Source organism: Plecotus auritus (assembly GCF_963455305.1).
Source record: "Plecotus auritus genome assembly, chromosome: 1".
In the NCBI taxonomy this organism is placed as follows: domain Eukaryota; kingdom Metazoa; phylum Chordata; class Mammalia; order Chiroptera; family Vespertilionidae; genus Plecotus; species Plecotus auritus.
This window is the reverse complement of record NC_137770.1, coordinates 168,834,307-168,850,784: the sequence shown is the minus strand read 5'-3', so window position 1 is coordinate 168,850,784 and position 16,478 is coordinate 168,834,307. Positions and strand designations below refer to the sequence as shown.

The 16,478-nt window shown below is 36.6% G+C and overlaps 1 protein-coding gene across 5 annotated transcripts in view; it reads left to right on the top strand.

Moving 5' to 3' along the window:
• SEC24B (SEC24 homolog B, COPII coat complex component) overlaps positions 1-16,478 on the top strand; it is a 104,694-nt gene that overhangs the window by 73,026 nt on the left and 15,190 nt on the right. For 3 of the 5 annotated variants that reach the window (XM_080641975.1, XM_080641973.1, XM_080641976.1), the window contains 8 exons: positions 5,485-5,669; positions 8,149-8,251; positions 9,290-9,416; positions 10,090-10,199; positions 14,046-14,158; positions 15,326-15,444; positions 15,789-15,844; positions 16,082-16,288. In XM_080641975.1, coding sequence (XP_080498101.1) covers positions 5,485-5,669; positions 8,149-8,251; positions 9,290-9,416; positions 10,090-10,199; positions 14,046-14,158; positions 15,326-15,444; positions 15,789-15,844; positions 16,082-16,288 — 1,020 coding nt within the window. The remainder of the gene's footprint in view (positions 1-5,484; positions 5,670-8,148; positions 8,252-9,289; positions 9,417-10,089; positions 10,200-14,045; positions 14,159-15,325; positions 15,445-15,788; positions 15,845-16,081; positions 16,289-16,478) is intronic. The other 2 variants (XM_080641974.1, XM_080641972.1) reach the window with 1 other exon arrangement.

The following is a 16,478-nucleotide window of genomic DNA, read 5'->3' as shown; positions in this document are numbered from 1 at the left end:
AATGACTTCTGTAAACAAAAGAAGTTGATAAATATGGATATTATTTTAGAATTTTTAAAATTCTTTTAACAGCTTTAGAGGAAACCTTTCTATATTATTACATATCCTTCATCTGATAGCTGAAAAATATAATCAACTGTTGGACAAGACTTGAGAATTTCTCTCTACTTAATCATTCAGTAAAATCTTATTTTATTCCATGTGGCACCACTATTCTAGGCACTGAGGATATAAGCCAAAGCTAAACAAAGTTCCTGCTCTCAAGAAACTTGGGAAGGCAGGATTGATTGGACAATAAAAAGTAAATCGGTAAATTAATGAGTTAATTTCAAATAGGCGCATGCTATGGAGTAGACAAGTTGAAGAAATTGCTGAGGTTGGAGATATAGAGTAGATATTCAGGGAAGGCCTCATTATAGAAGTTATGTTTGAGTTAACATTTCCAAATGACAAGAAAAGCTACGCTTGGAAAAATGTGGGGATAGAGCATTTCAGGCTGAGGAAACATACACTGAGTGGCCAGATTATTATGGTCTCTGAACGCATAATAATCTGGCCACTCAGTGTATATCCTATATAATAAAAGGCTAATATGCAAATTGTCCCTTCAACCAGGTATTCGACCAGCAGGCAGGCCGGCCAACCGCCCATGTCCCCTCCCCCTGGCCAGGTTGCCAGGTCCCACCCATGCACGAATTCATGCACCAGGCCTCTAACACACACACACACACACACACACACACACACACACACACACACACATACACAATCTGAGTGGCCAGATTATTATACGTTCAGAGATCTAATAATCTGGCCACTCAGTGTATATGCAAAGACTAAAGGCAGGAGCAACTTTGATGTGTTACAAGAATAAAGTCCCAGTGTGGCTGGAACCCAGTCAGCAATGGGAAGAGTAATAGGAATGAAATCAGAGAGCTAGGAAAGGGCCATATTCAGAATATTGGGTTTCACCCCAGAGGCCAAAGAGAGACATTGGAGATTTTATGTAATAGAGTGTAAAAACGATTTACATTTTTAGAGTAACATTTTGTTGCTGTATGAAGAATGGATTAGGGATGGGAAGTATTTGAAAAGACAAAAATGGAAACAGAAAGACAAATGGAAGCTTTACTATAATCCCAGAAATAGATGATTGTGCTTTGTTCTAAGGTGGTATCGGTGGAGTTAGTGAAAAGTAGATGGAAAAGGGATATCTTTTGACTTGTTGGATTAGATGTGGTGGGTGAGAGAAAGGAAGGCATCTGGATAACTCAGGTTTCTGGCAAAGAAGTTGGGTAGAGGGTAGTGTATTTACGTAGATGGTGAAGACAGAGGAATAAGTCTGGGAATGGGAATTGAGTTGGCCATGCTAAGTTGAAATGCCTGATAAACATCCAAGTGGAGATGCCACACAGTAGTGGATCAATGTTTGGTGGTCAGGTATGGAGAAATAAGGTACCAACTTATATTCCCAGCAGAAGTAGGAATATTGAATCAATGAGAAAGATTCTTTACCAAAATTTCTATTTATTTATTTTTTTTCACCAAACCAATCCTTCTGGTTTGTAAAAGCTACTGTAATGAGTAAATTAGCCTTTTTCTCTTAGATATTGCAGTTTCTCCCCGCCCTCCACCACCCCTCACTCCCTCATTTTGACATTGTTTTTTTAATTATTTTTCTTTTTTTTTTTTTTAAAGAATAGTTTATAGATTTTTAGAAGAGAAAGGGAGATGGGAGAAGAGAGAGAGAGAAACATACATGTGAGAGTGAAACATTGATCAGCTGCCTCCCACATGCCCTCTACCTGGGATCAAGCCTGCAACCCGGGCATGTACCCTAACCAGGAATCAAACCGGCAACCTTTTGTTGCATGAGACAACACTCCAACCATCTGAGCACACCCCTACTAGGGATCCAGCTGCAGCCCTGGTATGTGCCCTGATCGGAATCGAACCATGACCTCCTGGTTCATGGGTCGATGCTCAACCACTGAAGCACACAGGCTGGGCTACCTTCGTATTTTTTTTTTCATGTTTTCCTTTTTTCGTTATATACTAGTATTTTATTGATTTCAGAGAAGAAGGGAGAGAGAGAGATAGAAACATTAGAAGAAACATTAATGATGAGAGAGAATCATTGATTGGCTACCTCCTGCACGCCCCCTACTAGTGGGGGATTGAGCCCGCAACCTGGGCATGTACCCTTGGACAGAATCAAACCTGGGACCTTTTTTTTAAGTCTGCAGGCCAACGCTCTATCCACTGAGCCAAACCGGCTAGAGCTTAAATGTTTTACAACCTTAAAATTAGGAAAATATTTCAGTTATATGTTTTTATATTTTTTTGTGATTTCAGTTTTACATCCCTAATCCATTTAATGTTTTCTTTTGTTATATAATTTAAATAATAATCAATAATCTCATTTTCCACCCAAAATAGTTAGCTCTAAGTTCACTATTATTTATTTAAAATTTTATCTCATTGCCAAAACCGGTTTGGCTCAGTGGATAGAGCGTCAGCCTGCAGACTGAAGGGTCCCAGGTTCGATTCCGGTCAAGGGCATGTAACTTGGTTGCGGCCACATCCCCAGTAGGAGGTGTGCAAGAGGCAGCTGATCGATGTTTCTCTCTCATCGATGTTTCTGACTATCCCTCTTCCTTCCTCTCTGTAAAAAATCAATAAAATATATTTTAAAAAAAACAAAACAAAACAAAAAAAATTTTATCTCATTGATTAAGTATCCCACCTTTATTTTATATCCTAAATTCTTATAAAGTTGGGTTTTTTGGGTTTTCTATTATATACTACTAGAGGACCGGGGCCCTTGGGGGATGTCCTACTGATGGCTTAGCCCTGCTGTGAAGGCAGGAGAGGCTCCCACCACCACCATGATGCTCCTACTGTGGGAGCGCACTGACCACCAGGGGGCAGCTCCCGCATTGAACATCTACCCTCTGGTGGTCAGTGCGCATCATAGCTACCGGTTCCACCGTTCGGTCAATTTGCATATTAGTCTTTTATTATATAGGATTATTGATTCATACAATTATTTTTTTCTCACCCTCTACAGCTCTACTGAAAAGTCAGAATCCTTTTTATTATCCAGCTGTTGCTTTCTTTCCCCCCACTTAACATCACCACCTTCAATTACTATCAACATTTTGCCATAATACTTGTTTCATCTATATGAAACACCCGTGTGTCCCCCCCCCCACCACACACACACACACACTTACACACATATATATTCTTGCTGAGGATTTAAAAGCTAATCTTGGACAAGGGGTTGGCAGAAGGTGGAAAAAGAGCATTTCTTGCATAACTACACTATCAGATGCAACAAAATTAGCAATAATCTGTAAATGTCATTTAAAATTCTGTTCATTTTCAGATTTGCCTGGTTGTTTTAGAATTGTTTTATTTTATAGTTGGTTTGCTCAAATCAGGATCCAAACAGGATTTACTAATTGTATTTCCTTATGTCTGTAAATTTTTTTAAATTTTTAAACAAACCTCCACCCCATATTTTCATGCCTTTGATCTTTTGAAAAAAGTAGGTCTGTTTTTTCTATAGAATGTCCCCACATTCTGAATTTGGTTGATTGCTTCTTTTGGTGTTATTTAACTTGTTCCTCTATTTCATTTTCTGTGGACTGGAAATTAGATCTAATGGCTTGATTATATACAGATTTATTCATTTATTTACCTAAGCCAAAATATATTTTGGTTCTGCTTACCTCATAGTAGTATTTGGTTGTCCCAGTTTTAGTGGTGCTAGGATTGATTAGTGAGTTCATATCATGACAGCCTGATTCCTTCATTGTGAAGTTCTTTATTAAGCTTTCACATATGGCTTTATTATCTATTGATGTCTTGTTTATCACCTGTTCCAGATGACCATTACCTGAATCATTTATTTCTGTATGGGATCTAAAGTAGTGATTTTTTTCTGATTTTATTATTCTGCATTTATTAGCTGGAATTCTGTGGTACATTCCTATAATGGAGTTCTCAGTAACAGTAAAAAAGAATGTGGAAAATCTCTGTGTACAGACACAGAGTTATTGTCCCACTTTTTTTTAAGGTGAAAAAGGTCATATTTAGAGCAGTGTGTATATTTGTTTATATTTATAATTAGAAACAATAGAAGGGTGAAACAAAAAAATAAAAAATGGGTAGAGAGATCAAGAGTGAAATAAAATACCTTATTGTAAAGTTTTGACATTATAATTATAGAAATGTTACATTTACTTTTAAAAAGTTAAAAAGCAATTCTTATAATTAAGAGCAAACAAAAACAAATGATCTTATCAGGTTGATACAGTCTGATACTGAGAAAAGCATTGTTTTAGTTAATCTTAAAATCCTATATTTTGTATGTTCTCAGTGGGGTATAATCTAAGGACAAAAAAACTACAAAGTAATCTTACATCTAACTTGCATTTGTAGTAATATAGATGTTATTTTAATACTATTTTAATATATTACCGGATAAAATAAAAAAGTAACGTTGTTACCACTAAGAATAAGATTTCCAGTAAAAAAATGGGGGGGGGGGGGGAGTTACAGGTATAAAATTAAAGAAGTTAAATTGAAACACCAACATCTTAAATTTGAATAGGAAAAAATGTCAGTGTGAACTTATTATTTCCTCCCTCTATTTAAAGACGTATGTTTTGTATCTCTACCTATTGTAAAAGTTGGAAGAAATAAACAGCACACTAGTAGTGAATACCCTTATTACTCAGATTATGGTCTCGAGATAGCATCCCTTTAAAAAGAACCAAGATTCTTCTTCTTCTTCTTCTTCTTTTTTTTTTTTTCGCATAAATGATTAATTCGAAGTCTGAAGGGGGAACAGTAGAAAATGTTATGCCAGAAAGCTAGGAATTTAATGAAGATTAATAGGTTCATATCAAAAGGACCCCAGGGGCTAGCTTGAAGGGGCTCTCACTGGCCAAAGATTGGATAGTTTGAGCATCAAAATGAGTAATCCCAATTCATTAAATCATTTGGAGTTAATAAAAAGCCATGCATTCATAGTGGTGCTGAAAATGTAACAAAGGAAATGCAGAAAAATAAGCAAAGCAAAACTCTTTGACCATCATTGTACATTTCTATGACATTAGCTCATTATCCTGAAATTGTAATTAAAAATAACTTGAAAACAAGCATTATGCTCCCTTTTTAGTAGGAACTGTATTCAGAGAAACTAAATTCTTAATGTTGAAACGCATTGTTGCTGAAATTCTGTGAGGTTTGACCATGCTAATAAGATTTTAATTTATTCAGTTTTATACTTTCAGGTTTCTTTTTTAAAGAATGCTTTACATTGAACTGTCCTATTAAGTCATTCTACTATTAACAAGCAGGTTTAAATTTTCTTTCTTTTTTCTGTATATTAAAATCCTATATGTAGTATAATACATTTTATTCATGCTTATTATATTGTTCTTTTTGTTTTGCTTTTAATTGATCTCTCAGCAGTATCCTGGTATGAACCAACTGTCCTCCAGTCTGGGAGGACTGAGCCTTCAGAGTTCTGTACAACCAGAAAGCCTAAGACCTGTAAACCTCACTCAGGAGAGGAATATTTTACCCATGACTCCTGTTTTGGCTCCTGTACCTAACTTGAATTTAGACCTTAAAAAATTAAACTGTAGCCCAGAGTAAGTATTTATTTTATAATTTTCAAAAATAGTAAAAGTAATAAGGTATTAATTCCTTGAGTGGAAGTTTTGTGAATGTGAACACTTCTATTTTAGTTTGTATAGATATTCTGGATGTAAAATTCAATTTAGGTTGTTTGTTCCTGTCCCATCTCTGTCTCCATCCACTTCCATTCCTATCACCTAGTAAATACTAGGGACTTTTTTCTTTTTCAGTGAAGGGTTTTAGGAACCCAAATCTAACTATATTTTCCTTTTCTCACATTTTTTTCCTCACTTTTCACCAGCAATAACTTTTAGTGTCTTTTAAATAAGGTGGAATCTTTACAATTTTAGGCCCTTTAATCTTTGCTTGAAAAGGACATAAAGTTATGTAATCACGTGAACAGTTTTAAATTAGTCATTTATCCCTGATTTTTCTTTTCCCACTCAGTATAGAATGTGAAGACCGTTACCCCAGGCCTATTTAGCCAGCCTAAATTTAGATTTGGATTTCTTTTTATTGAGTATTTCCTCACCACCTGGGGAAGTTCAGCTGGCAGCCTGCTTCTGGTGGCCATCCTCTTGGGGGGATTGAGCTCTGTTACGTACCTCACAGTGCTTCCAAGATAAAAAGTTCTCTGTTCTTGCCTGCTTTCAGTACTTCTGTGTCCTGGTAGGATATTCTTCTGCACCCAGAAGACATCCTCTGCTCCTGGAATCTCTTTCTCATAAAGTAAACTCGGATTCACAGAACAACATTAAGTTCTTGCTTGTGTTAAGAGAGTTAGTATTCTTTAGAGTCAGTATTTTCCTTTGTAAGGCAATAGATTTCTAGCTTTTTAAAAGACTATAATAAGCTTCTCTTTTTCAACCAAAATCTTATATAGTTTCCAGTACAGAAAATGGAGCTTTCCGAGGGTCCCCTCTCTACTTCTCCAACCTGCCACCTATCCTCCATCTGTGCCTAAGGAAGTGCCAAGATCATTTTGATAAAAAGTGAATAAATTGATTCTAGGTTGAAAATAGCTGCCCATCCTTCTGCGTGTAAGCTTCTGTCAGGTCAATAAGTATGTGGATTATGGCCTTTATTATGAATAGTTAGGCATTCCCAAGTAGGTGAGTGTAGTATACGTATATGTACATGTACATGTATATGTATATGTAGAAAAGAGTCCATAGGGAGGGAATGCTGTATATGTTTCTAATCAAAATAACAAAACAGAGTAATCAGGAGTACAGGCTTTAGAATTGGACATACCTAGGCTTCTTAACCAGGTTCCGCTGATAAGTAGCTATGAGATTTTGTGCCAATTATATAACCTCTCAAATTCTTAGTATTGTCAACTGTAAAACAGGAATAATAATTGTGCCTACATATTAAGATAAGTTATTCATACGATAAATATTAATGAATGCCTTCTAAGTGAAGTGCCAGGCACTGTTTCTGGTGCTGGGCATGAAGCAGTAAACTGAACCAAGTTCCCAGTCTCATGTAACTTAGATCCTATCAAGGAAGACGTACTTTGAGCAGTCAAACTAATAAGTATATAATGAAATGTCAGCATATCACTATGAAGTAGGGAGTAGTAAAAGTGGAGGGTGACTGTTTTTAATTGAGGAGTCAGGACAGGTTTTCCCAAAGAGTTAACATTTGAGTAGAGATCTGAAAGAAGTGAGAGAGTGTGCCCTGCTGCTTGGACTGCACAAGTAGAGGTCCCAGAGCAGGAACACCATCAGCCTGGTGCATCTGACTGTCTCTGCAGACTGTCAACCACTCCAAGGAAAATGCCTTTCCTGGTTTCTCCTACTTCTGCTTTCTACCTCTTTGGTTGCTCTTTATTAATTCTGTGTCTACTGACCTTAACTTACAACTTAATAAGTTTTAAGCACTTACTGTATGAGAGGAATAGTCCTATGATGACACAGGACAAAATGATCTCTGATGTCAAGTGGAAAAGACAGACAGGTACACAAACAACTAAAGCAAGTCAGACTAATGGATACCACAGAAGCATAAACAGATTTCAGAGCACAGAGGGAGAAGTCATTCCTTCTGCCTTGTGATCAGGGGTGAGGGTGGCTTCAGAGGAAGCAGGAACTGATGAGTCTCAAGCTAGGAGTTCAGCAGGTGAAAAGGGGAGTAAAAAAGGAACAGCATTATTAAAGGTGCAAAGATATGCCTTTTCCCTCAAGTTTTCTTCTCTCTCCTACTTATGCCCTACATGCTAGTCATAATGGAGTAATTGTTTTTCTACCATGAAAATGTTGAGTCCTTAATTTAGGTATTTTCACATATTACAAATATACATGTTTAAAGTAATGAGGACCTTCCTAATTACCATTACAGACCATTCTCAAATGATTTTCATTTATGCCCTTAAATGTTCTTATTTATCTACAACAACTGTCTATTTCAGGGTGTTTGTTTTTGTTTTATGTTTGGGGTGGTTTTTTTTCCTGATAGCTAATGTAGTCCGTGTTCTTATATTTTTTGCAGTTCCTTTCGGTGTACTTTGACAAATATTCCACAGACACAGGCTTTACTGACTAAAGCTAAGCTTCCTTTAGGATTATTGTTACATCCCTTCAGAGACCTAACGGTAAAGTCACATTTAAAAATATATGTGGGTACTGACATGTGTTTTTATGTGCAAGGTATTTAGATTGTATATTTTCTTTGTTTATTTTCTTAGAATTTTTTCACCTTCTTTTATTTGAAGTTACAAATAATTATTTCTGTTCAGTTCAATTCAGCAAACATTTTCTGAGCACCTGCTTTGTGACAGGTCCTAAACTAAGCACTGGTAAATGTATAGGTTATTAAGTCATTGGCCTTGCCCCTAAGAAAGTCTTCTCTAACAGGGAACAAAGATGTAAGAACAAATAATTACATGCAGGAAATGAATACATGTTAACTAATCAGATTCTGTCAAGGTATTTAGGTGGTGAGTACAGTATGGAAAGTAATTTCCTCTGAGTACAGTGGCAGTTTTCTATGAGTGATGAAGTCTGAGCTGGATTTTGAAAGATTAGTTTTGGAAGTTGGAGAGGCCATAGAGGATAAACTTTAGGAGTCCTTTATTAAACACTAGAGGCCCGGTGCATGACATTCATGCACTCGGGGGTGGGAGGACCTTCAGCACGGCCTGCACCCTTTTTTGCAGCCTGGGAGCCGTCAGTCAGACATCCTTAGTGCTGCCGCAGAGGTGGGAGAGGCACATTTTTTTGTTTTCTTGTGGCCTGGGCTCCTACCAGGATTGTTGTGGCTGTTGAATGAGCAGAGCAGATAGCACCAGGTTCAGAAACAAAGGCATTTTTATATGGTATATCTTTCTTTCTGTTATTTCTTGAGTCTAGCTGATGAGCTCTGAGATATATATGGCCAACCAGGCTTTTCTTGTCAGCTAATAACTTTGATTGCATTTGGTTGGACTTTATTTTGGTATTATTTTATTTGAAGTTTACGATAAAAGAGGGAAAAAACTTGATAGCTGATTGTGTTACTTAGCATATCACTGGGTTTTATTTAAATGCTTCAATTTCAAAACACAACTATGGTTTTGTTTGATTATGAGCACAGCAGCATGTGTGTTCCTGGGGTGTTTGTTCTGCTACAACGTCTTTATTTTACTTCCTAGCAATTACCAGTGATAACATCAAATACCATTGTGAGGTGCCGATCTTGTCGAACATATATCAACCCTTTTGTATCCTTCATTGATCAGCGTAGATGGAAATGCAATTTGTGCTATAGAGTCAATGATGGTGAGTTTGGATTCTTAAAATAAGTGTGTTTAATATTATTTTAAACATTGTGGCATTTGTCATCTAGTCTCTCTGCTCACTACTTTCAGAACTTTCATACCACTTTTAATGGCGAGAGTATAGGGTAGGGACACTTCATTTTGGCTAGCCAAGGAGATAATGAGGAGAAGTGACAGTGAGGTCAAACTAAAACATATTCATACAACAAGCAGTGAAGGTCATGCAGGTGAGGTCATGCAGACTAATTATGCTTCTGTTGATATATTTGGTTAGTTCTACTCAGTGTAGACCTTTGCCAGTGTATCTGATTACATGGGTGAAGTGTGTCTGTTTTCCCCTTTAGTCATTTCTTAGGATATCTTCGTGTGATTGCTTTCAAATTTGTGTTTCTGTCTGAATTTTTTTTCACATGTGGTAAATAGAACACAAACCTAAAAAGCAAGGTTACTGGTGTTCTGGTTTCCTAACCCGATTTCAGAAAAAGTCTCTTAATTCTTCTGATATATTTTTTAAAGAGGGCTTAAGGAATTAGTTTTTACCATTACATGTTCACAGAATTATTGTAAACCTTATATAAATTAATGATAGAGGTGTTTCTTTCTAGGACTATATATGTGTGCACAATTATAAGTTGTATTACTAAATTGATACTGGATTCCTAATTCTTACCTAGTTCCTGAAGAATTTATGTATAATCCCCTAACCCGATCTTATGGAGAGCCTCATAAACGGCCAGAAGTTCAGAATTCAACTGTGGAGTTCATTGCTTCTTCTGATTACATGGTAACTATTCAGTGTTAAAGTTAATCTTGGGATCAATTGTATTGGTCATTTGTAATTTGCTGTTAAGTGAATTTTGGTCCAAATTTTGAATTTTTCAAAATGAATTTTAGAAAAAAAAATTTCTATTTTTACTTAACAAATAGAAAACTCTTTGTAAAGGTTACTTGATCTAGAAGAATGCAGTTATATCACTAAGAAATCTTAGTAATGTTTTATGATGAGCACTAGCATCTACAATTTGTTGCCATTCTGATTATTTTACTTACATAGAATGAATATAAATATTCTTTTACCATTTAATACTTAAGACCCTCCAACAGAAAAGCTCGAGTTTTTGCCCAAAACTGTAATTAGCTCTTAAAGATATAATCTTAAAAAAAAGATATAATCTTAATGTTTTATCCAGTACAGATATCAGGATAAATGGATATTGACTTTATTCTAATTTCTCTCTTTTCAGTTCATCATAAAATTCTATCTGTTCTTTAATTATGACTCTGAGCTTTACCTAAGTTCTGCTAATCTTCTTTATCATATTGACCCATTTTTAGATATATTTATAATAACATGTTTCCTCTGTATTCTTTTTCCTAATCTTTGTTGTCAGCAAACATGTAAAGTGGTAAAAATAATTAATGTGTATTAAATTTCTAATGCTTAACCCATCTCTCTATTTCTCCAATTTTTATGATTCTTTAATATAGCATCTGCCCACTTAACTACTATTTTCTTATCTGTTTTCTATTATAGTAAAATTTCTTTTGGTCACCTGTTACTCTCAACTTCTTTTTTTTTTTTAATAAATCTTTATTCAGATTATTACAATTATTTCTCCTTTTTCCCCCCATAGCTCCCCTCCACCCATTTCCCACCCCACCTTCTGCCCTTACCTCCCCCCCACTGTCCTCATCCATAGGTGTATGATTTTTGTCCATTCTCTTCATGAACCCCCCATACCCCTTTCCCCCTGAGAATTATCAGTCCACTCCCTTTCTATGCCCCTGATTCTATTATATTCACCAGATTATTCTGTTCCTCAGGTTTTTAATTCACTTGATTTTTAGGTTCGCTTGTTGATAGATATGTATTTGTTGTTCATAATTTTTCTCTTTACTTTTTTCTTCTTCCTCTTCTTTAAGAATACCTTTCAGCATTTCATATAATACTGGTTTGGTGGTGATGAACTCCTTTAGCTTTTTCTTATCTGTGAAGCTCTTTATCTGCCCTTCAATTCTGAATGATAGCTTTGCTGGGTAGAGTAATCTTGGTTGTAGGTTCTTGCTATTCATCACATTGAAAATTTCTTGCCACTCCCGTCTGGCCTGCATAGTTTCTGTTGAGAAGTCAGCTGACAGTCGTATGGGTGCTCCCTTGTAGGTAATTAACTGTTTTTCTCTTGCTGCTTTTAATATTCTCTCTTTGTCTTTTGCTCTTGGCATTTTAATTATGATGTGTCTTGGTGTGTTCCTCTTTGGATTCCTTTTGTTTGGGGTTCTGTGGGCTTCCTGGACTTGTAAGTCTATTTCTTCCACCAGGTGGGGGAAGTTTTCGGTCATTATTTCTTCAAATAGGTTTTCAGTATCTTGCTCTCTCTCTTCTTCTGGCACCCCCATAATTCTGATGTTGGTACGCTTGAAGTTGTCCCAGAGTCTTCTTACATTATCTTCAACTTTTTGGATTTTTTTTTTTGCTTTTTGCTTTTTCGGTTGAGTGTTTTTTGCTTCTTTGTATTTCAATTCTTTGACTGGATTCTTGGGTTCCTCTATTCTGTTTCTGGGTCTCTGTATAATATTTTTTATTTCAGTCAGTGTATGTTTAATTTCTAGTTGGTCCTTTTTCATATCTTCGAGGGTCTCGTTATATTTATCGGCCTTTTCTAGGATATTCTTAAAAAGTCTTATAACCGTGGTTTTGAATTCTATATCCAGTCGTTTGTTTTCCTCCATTTCTTTCGTTTGTGATCTGATTCTCTGACCCCGCATTTTCACTGATTCCCTGAGTTGGTAAGGTAGATATTTGTGCTAGGTTTCCAATATGGCCCAGTGGGTCTGCTTCCCCAGTTATCCTGAGGTGGACACTCTTGGTGCACCCCTTTGTGGACTGTGTGTACAGCCTTGTTGTAATTAAGTCTTTATTGTTGTTGGTATCACTGGGAAGAATTGACCTCCGGGCCAGTTGGCTGTAAGGATCAGCTGTGTCTATGCTGGGAGAAGTTCGGTGCTGGAGACAGCCTTATAGGATTAGACTTGCCAAATTGCAATAGCCTCTGTGCTCAGCTTGGATGGGGTGGAGTCTCAGTTTTGTTTTCCTGTCAGCCTTGCCCTTGCGCGCATGTGCGCTTTCAGTCCTCCGCCTTCCCCGGCTCCCGAGTCTCCGCCCGAGAGTCCAGACTCCCCCACAAGAGCGTGGGTCCCCAGGGGCTCGCCTGGAACTGGGGTTCACTGCAGTCAGAACGGGGGCTCAGTGCCGTCAGGAGCCTCTGACTCCCTTTCACTAGGGAAAGCCTGTGGCAACTTCCGCAGCCTTTGTGCGCACTGGCGTGCGCGCGCGGGCACTTTCAGTCCTCCGCCTTCCCCGGCTCCCGGGTCTCCGCCCGAGAGTCCAGACTTCCCCTGTAAGAGCGTGGGTCCCCAGGGGTTCGCCCGGAACTGGGGTTCAGTGCAGTCAGAACTGGGGTTCAGTGCGGTCGGGGGCTTCCTTCCCTCTTCCGCCAGAGAAAGTCAGCCAGGCTCTCAGCCGCCCTTCCTCTCTGCGCGCACAAAGCCCCTTTGCCGTACCTCCAATTCTCTGTGAGCTTTTCTCTTTCCTTCTAGTTGTAGAATTTTCACTCAGCCAGCTTTCCTGTGGTTCTGGATGGTGTCCGTTCTGTCTTTTAGTTGTAGTTTTGAAATTGTTGTGCGAGGCAGCAGTTTAGGTGTTTACCTATGCCGCCATCTTGGTTTCTCCCTACTCTCAACTTCTTACCTTCTTTACAGCATACTATGTTCCCAGCTCTGTTCTGGCTCTTTAGGAATCTTAATCTAATTGAAGTGGTATAGCAAAAAGTTTTTGCCACGACCCATATGATCCCTGGTTGACATTAAAAAAAAAAAAAGACAGACTTTATATATTCTTTTATTTTAACTTCCTGCAACAGTTTTCAAGCATACTTCAAAGAGGAGAAAATAGTATAATGAGCCATCATTTAACCAGTGAGCTTCAACAGTTATCAGCCTTGTGCTATATATATTTTATATTTTATCTATTTCCAGTCTACTCCAGTTTCTCCTCCCCTCACCCACTCTGGAGTTTATTAAATGCTAATCCCAGCATCATATATTTAACCTATTAATACCATTATATATCTCTAATAGAGTAGGACTAAACATACTTGAAATACCATTACAAGGACTTTACACTTAGCACTTAACGGTTGGGTTTCAGCCACCACCAGGTGACCCAATAGCTACTACTACTGATTATTGAGTTAAAGAAATTAAATTTTAAAAATGTTTTTAGGGACAGGGAAGAGATATAGAGGTTGATATTAAATAATAGGTAAGTTTAATTTTTCTTTGAAAAATATCTCAGCCAAGACTCTCAGGAAAACATTTAGCCCATCTATTTAACCATTACTGTATAATGGCTGCCTTATCATGCTTAATCTACAACCAACCTTATAAGAAAAAAAGTTAAAGGAATGTCATTTTCACTAGCACATGAGATCTTACAAAACATCCTATTTATGTTTTTTTGTTTTTTGTTTTTTTTTTGTATAACATACTCAGTAAATATCCAGTGGTATGGTGATATAAAAAGAATACATTGTACCTATTAAACAAATTACATTATTTTTATTTCTTTCAGCTTCGTCCTCCTCAACCTGCAGTTTACTTGTTTGTTTTAGATGTGTCTCATAATGCAGTGGAAGCTGGGTATTTGACAATTTTGTGCCAGTCACTGTTAGAAAATCTAGACAAGTAAGAATTATTTTATTCAAAATATATGTTATTTATATATATATGAAGTGTTTATCAGAAGTTCATTGTGTTGGTTTTTATTAACTTGGATTTCATTTTAAGAGTATTTCCTGTCCACCATAGAATATGGATCCTGATACTTGGATTTTGTTATGATTTATGACTTGGTATCTGAATCATAAAATCATAGTTTTAAAACTTAGTAAGAAATTTTTTTAAATTTATCTTTACTGATTTGAGAGAAAGGGAAAGAGAAAGAGAGAGAAACATCAATGATGAAAGAGAATCATTGATCAGCTGCCTCCTGCACACCCCACACTGGGGATTGAGTCCACCACCAGGACATGTGCCCTGACCAGGAATCGAACCATGACCTTCTGGTTCTTAGATCTATGTCAATCACTAAGGCATGCCAACCGGGCTTAGTAAGGAATTTAGATCTCCTCTAACTTAGCAGATCTCAGTACTAGGGCCCAGAGAACATGACTTGGCCAGGGTGTCAAGAAACTGGATTGGGAGAAGTCTAGCTGTAATTTTTACCTGAGCAAGGTGTTTTCCATAAGGTAGTTTTAAATGTGCTAATAAGAGAATGAGCCAGATAAAGGGAAAGAGTGAATTGATTTTCTGCTCAATATTTTCCAGGAAGCCAGAAACTGAGCTCTTCATTTTGGCACATTAGTAATGAGCCTTATTGTGAAAGTGGAAACAATATTGAATGGGTTGCTTATATCTGGCTCTCATTCCTCTCTATGTGTCTGTTAGTCATGAAGGGGACCCTCAGTGAGGTTTAATAATGAACCTTCCAATTCTCAGTAAAGCAAAGTTGCTTAAATAAATAAATAAATAAATAAATAAATAAATAAATAAATAAATAAATAAATAAAATAATCATGTCATTTTTTTTAGTTTTGGTTTATTATTTGAATATAGTTCAGTTTTCTGACCTAGGAACCTTAGAACTCTAAATGTGTTAGTGGTTTCATCTGAAGATGGAATGTTTCATCCTTACTCTTCTCTGATATCTGTTGATTTAGAGAAGGCTGACTTTTCTGTCCTCTGTGAAAACACATATGTAGTTATTCTTAGGCTTAGTTTCCTATTTTATTATTTACAAATAAAACATGTTACTGAGCACTGTAAATTTTAAATTGTCATTTTTATCTTTAGGCTTCCTGGGGATTCACGAACAAGAATAGGATTTGTGACCTTTGATAGCACTATTCATTTCTACAATTTACAAGAAGGATTATCACAGCCTCAGATGTTGATTGTGTCTGATATAGATGGTAAGCAATGAATAAAATAAAATAAAAGTATTTTTAATTACCAAGTTTGGTGTTGATGCTACTTTATTTTACAGTACATCTTATAATGCTGTAAGGATAATTTGGTGCACTTAGATATTTGTTTAAAAATTATTATTTCCTGGAAAATACTTGATTCTAAGTTTTTTACACCTGTGTATATGTACTTTTGCATGTGTGAACGCAATGTGTATAATACATACAGAGAATAAAGCAATACTATAGTACCCATTATAAGGGTGGCCTGATGAAAACTAAGATTTTTTTATATTACTATATCCTTTTGACTTGATTTATCTGTTGATTAAAATATTTTTTCCCTATAGACGTTTTTCTACCTACTCCAGATAGCTTACTTGTGAACCTACATGAAAGTAAAGAGGTGAGATTGATTTTTTCCTTAGAGTATTAAAATGTTTCTGTTATTTCAACTATTTACTGAAATATTTACCATTTCCTTGTTCTATTAACATTTCAATAAACAATGTGGTAGCGTATCCATTGACTTCTCAATTTACGGTCCCCCCAAATGTAGTGGCATATACTGTCTCTGGGATGTTTTAAAGAAGAATATTGCCTTGCCTTCTGAGTAATTCACTTTTAATCTTTGTTTTCCCAGCTGATAAAAGACTTACTGAATGCATTACCAAATATGTTCACCAATACAAGAGAAACACACAGTGCCCTTGGTCCTGCGCTTCAGGCTGCCTTTAAATTAATGTCTCCAACAGGTGGCCGTGTGTCTGTATTTCAGACACAGTTACCTTCCTTGGGTGCAGGACTTCTGCAATCCAGAGAGGATCCTAACCAGAGATCAAGCACAAAGGTATTTTATATTTCGTTTCTCTGTCATATTCAGGATGGTGTTTTCTGCTTCTAGAGACTGTAATTATTTGATCATTATACTTTCCCACTGCACTAATAGTTTAAAAGGAAACTCATAAGAGAGTTCAACTTGTGTTGCAATGTATTCTTTTTATTATTTGTTTGCAAGTCATAGAAATTTAGGAATAATT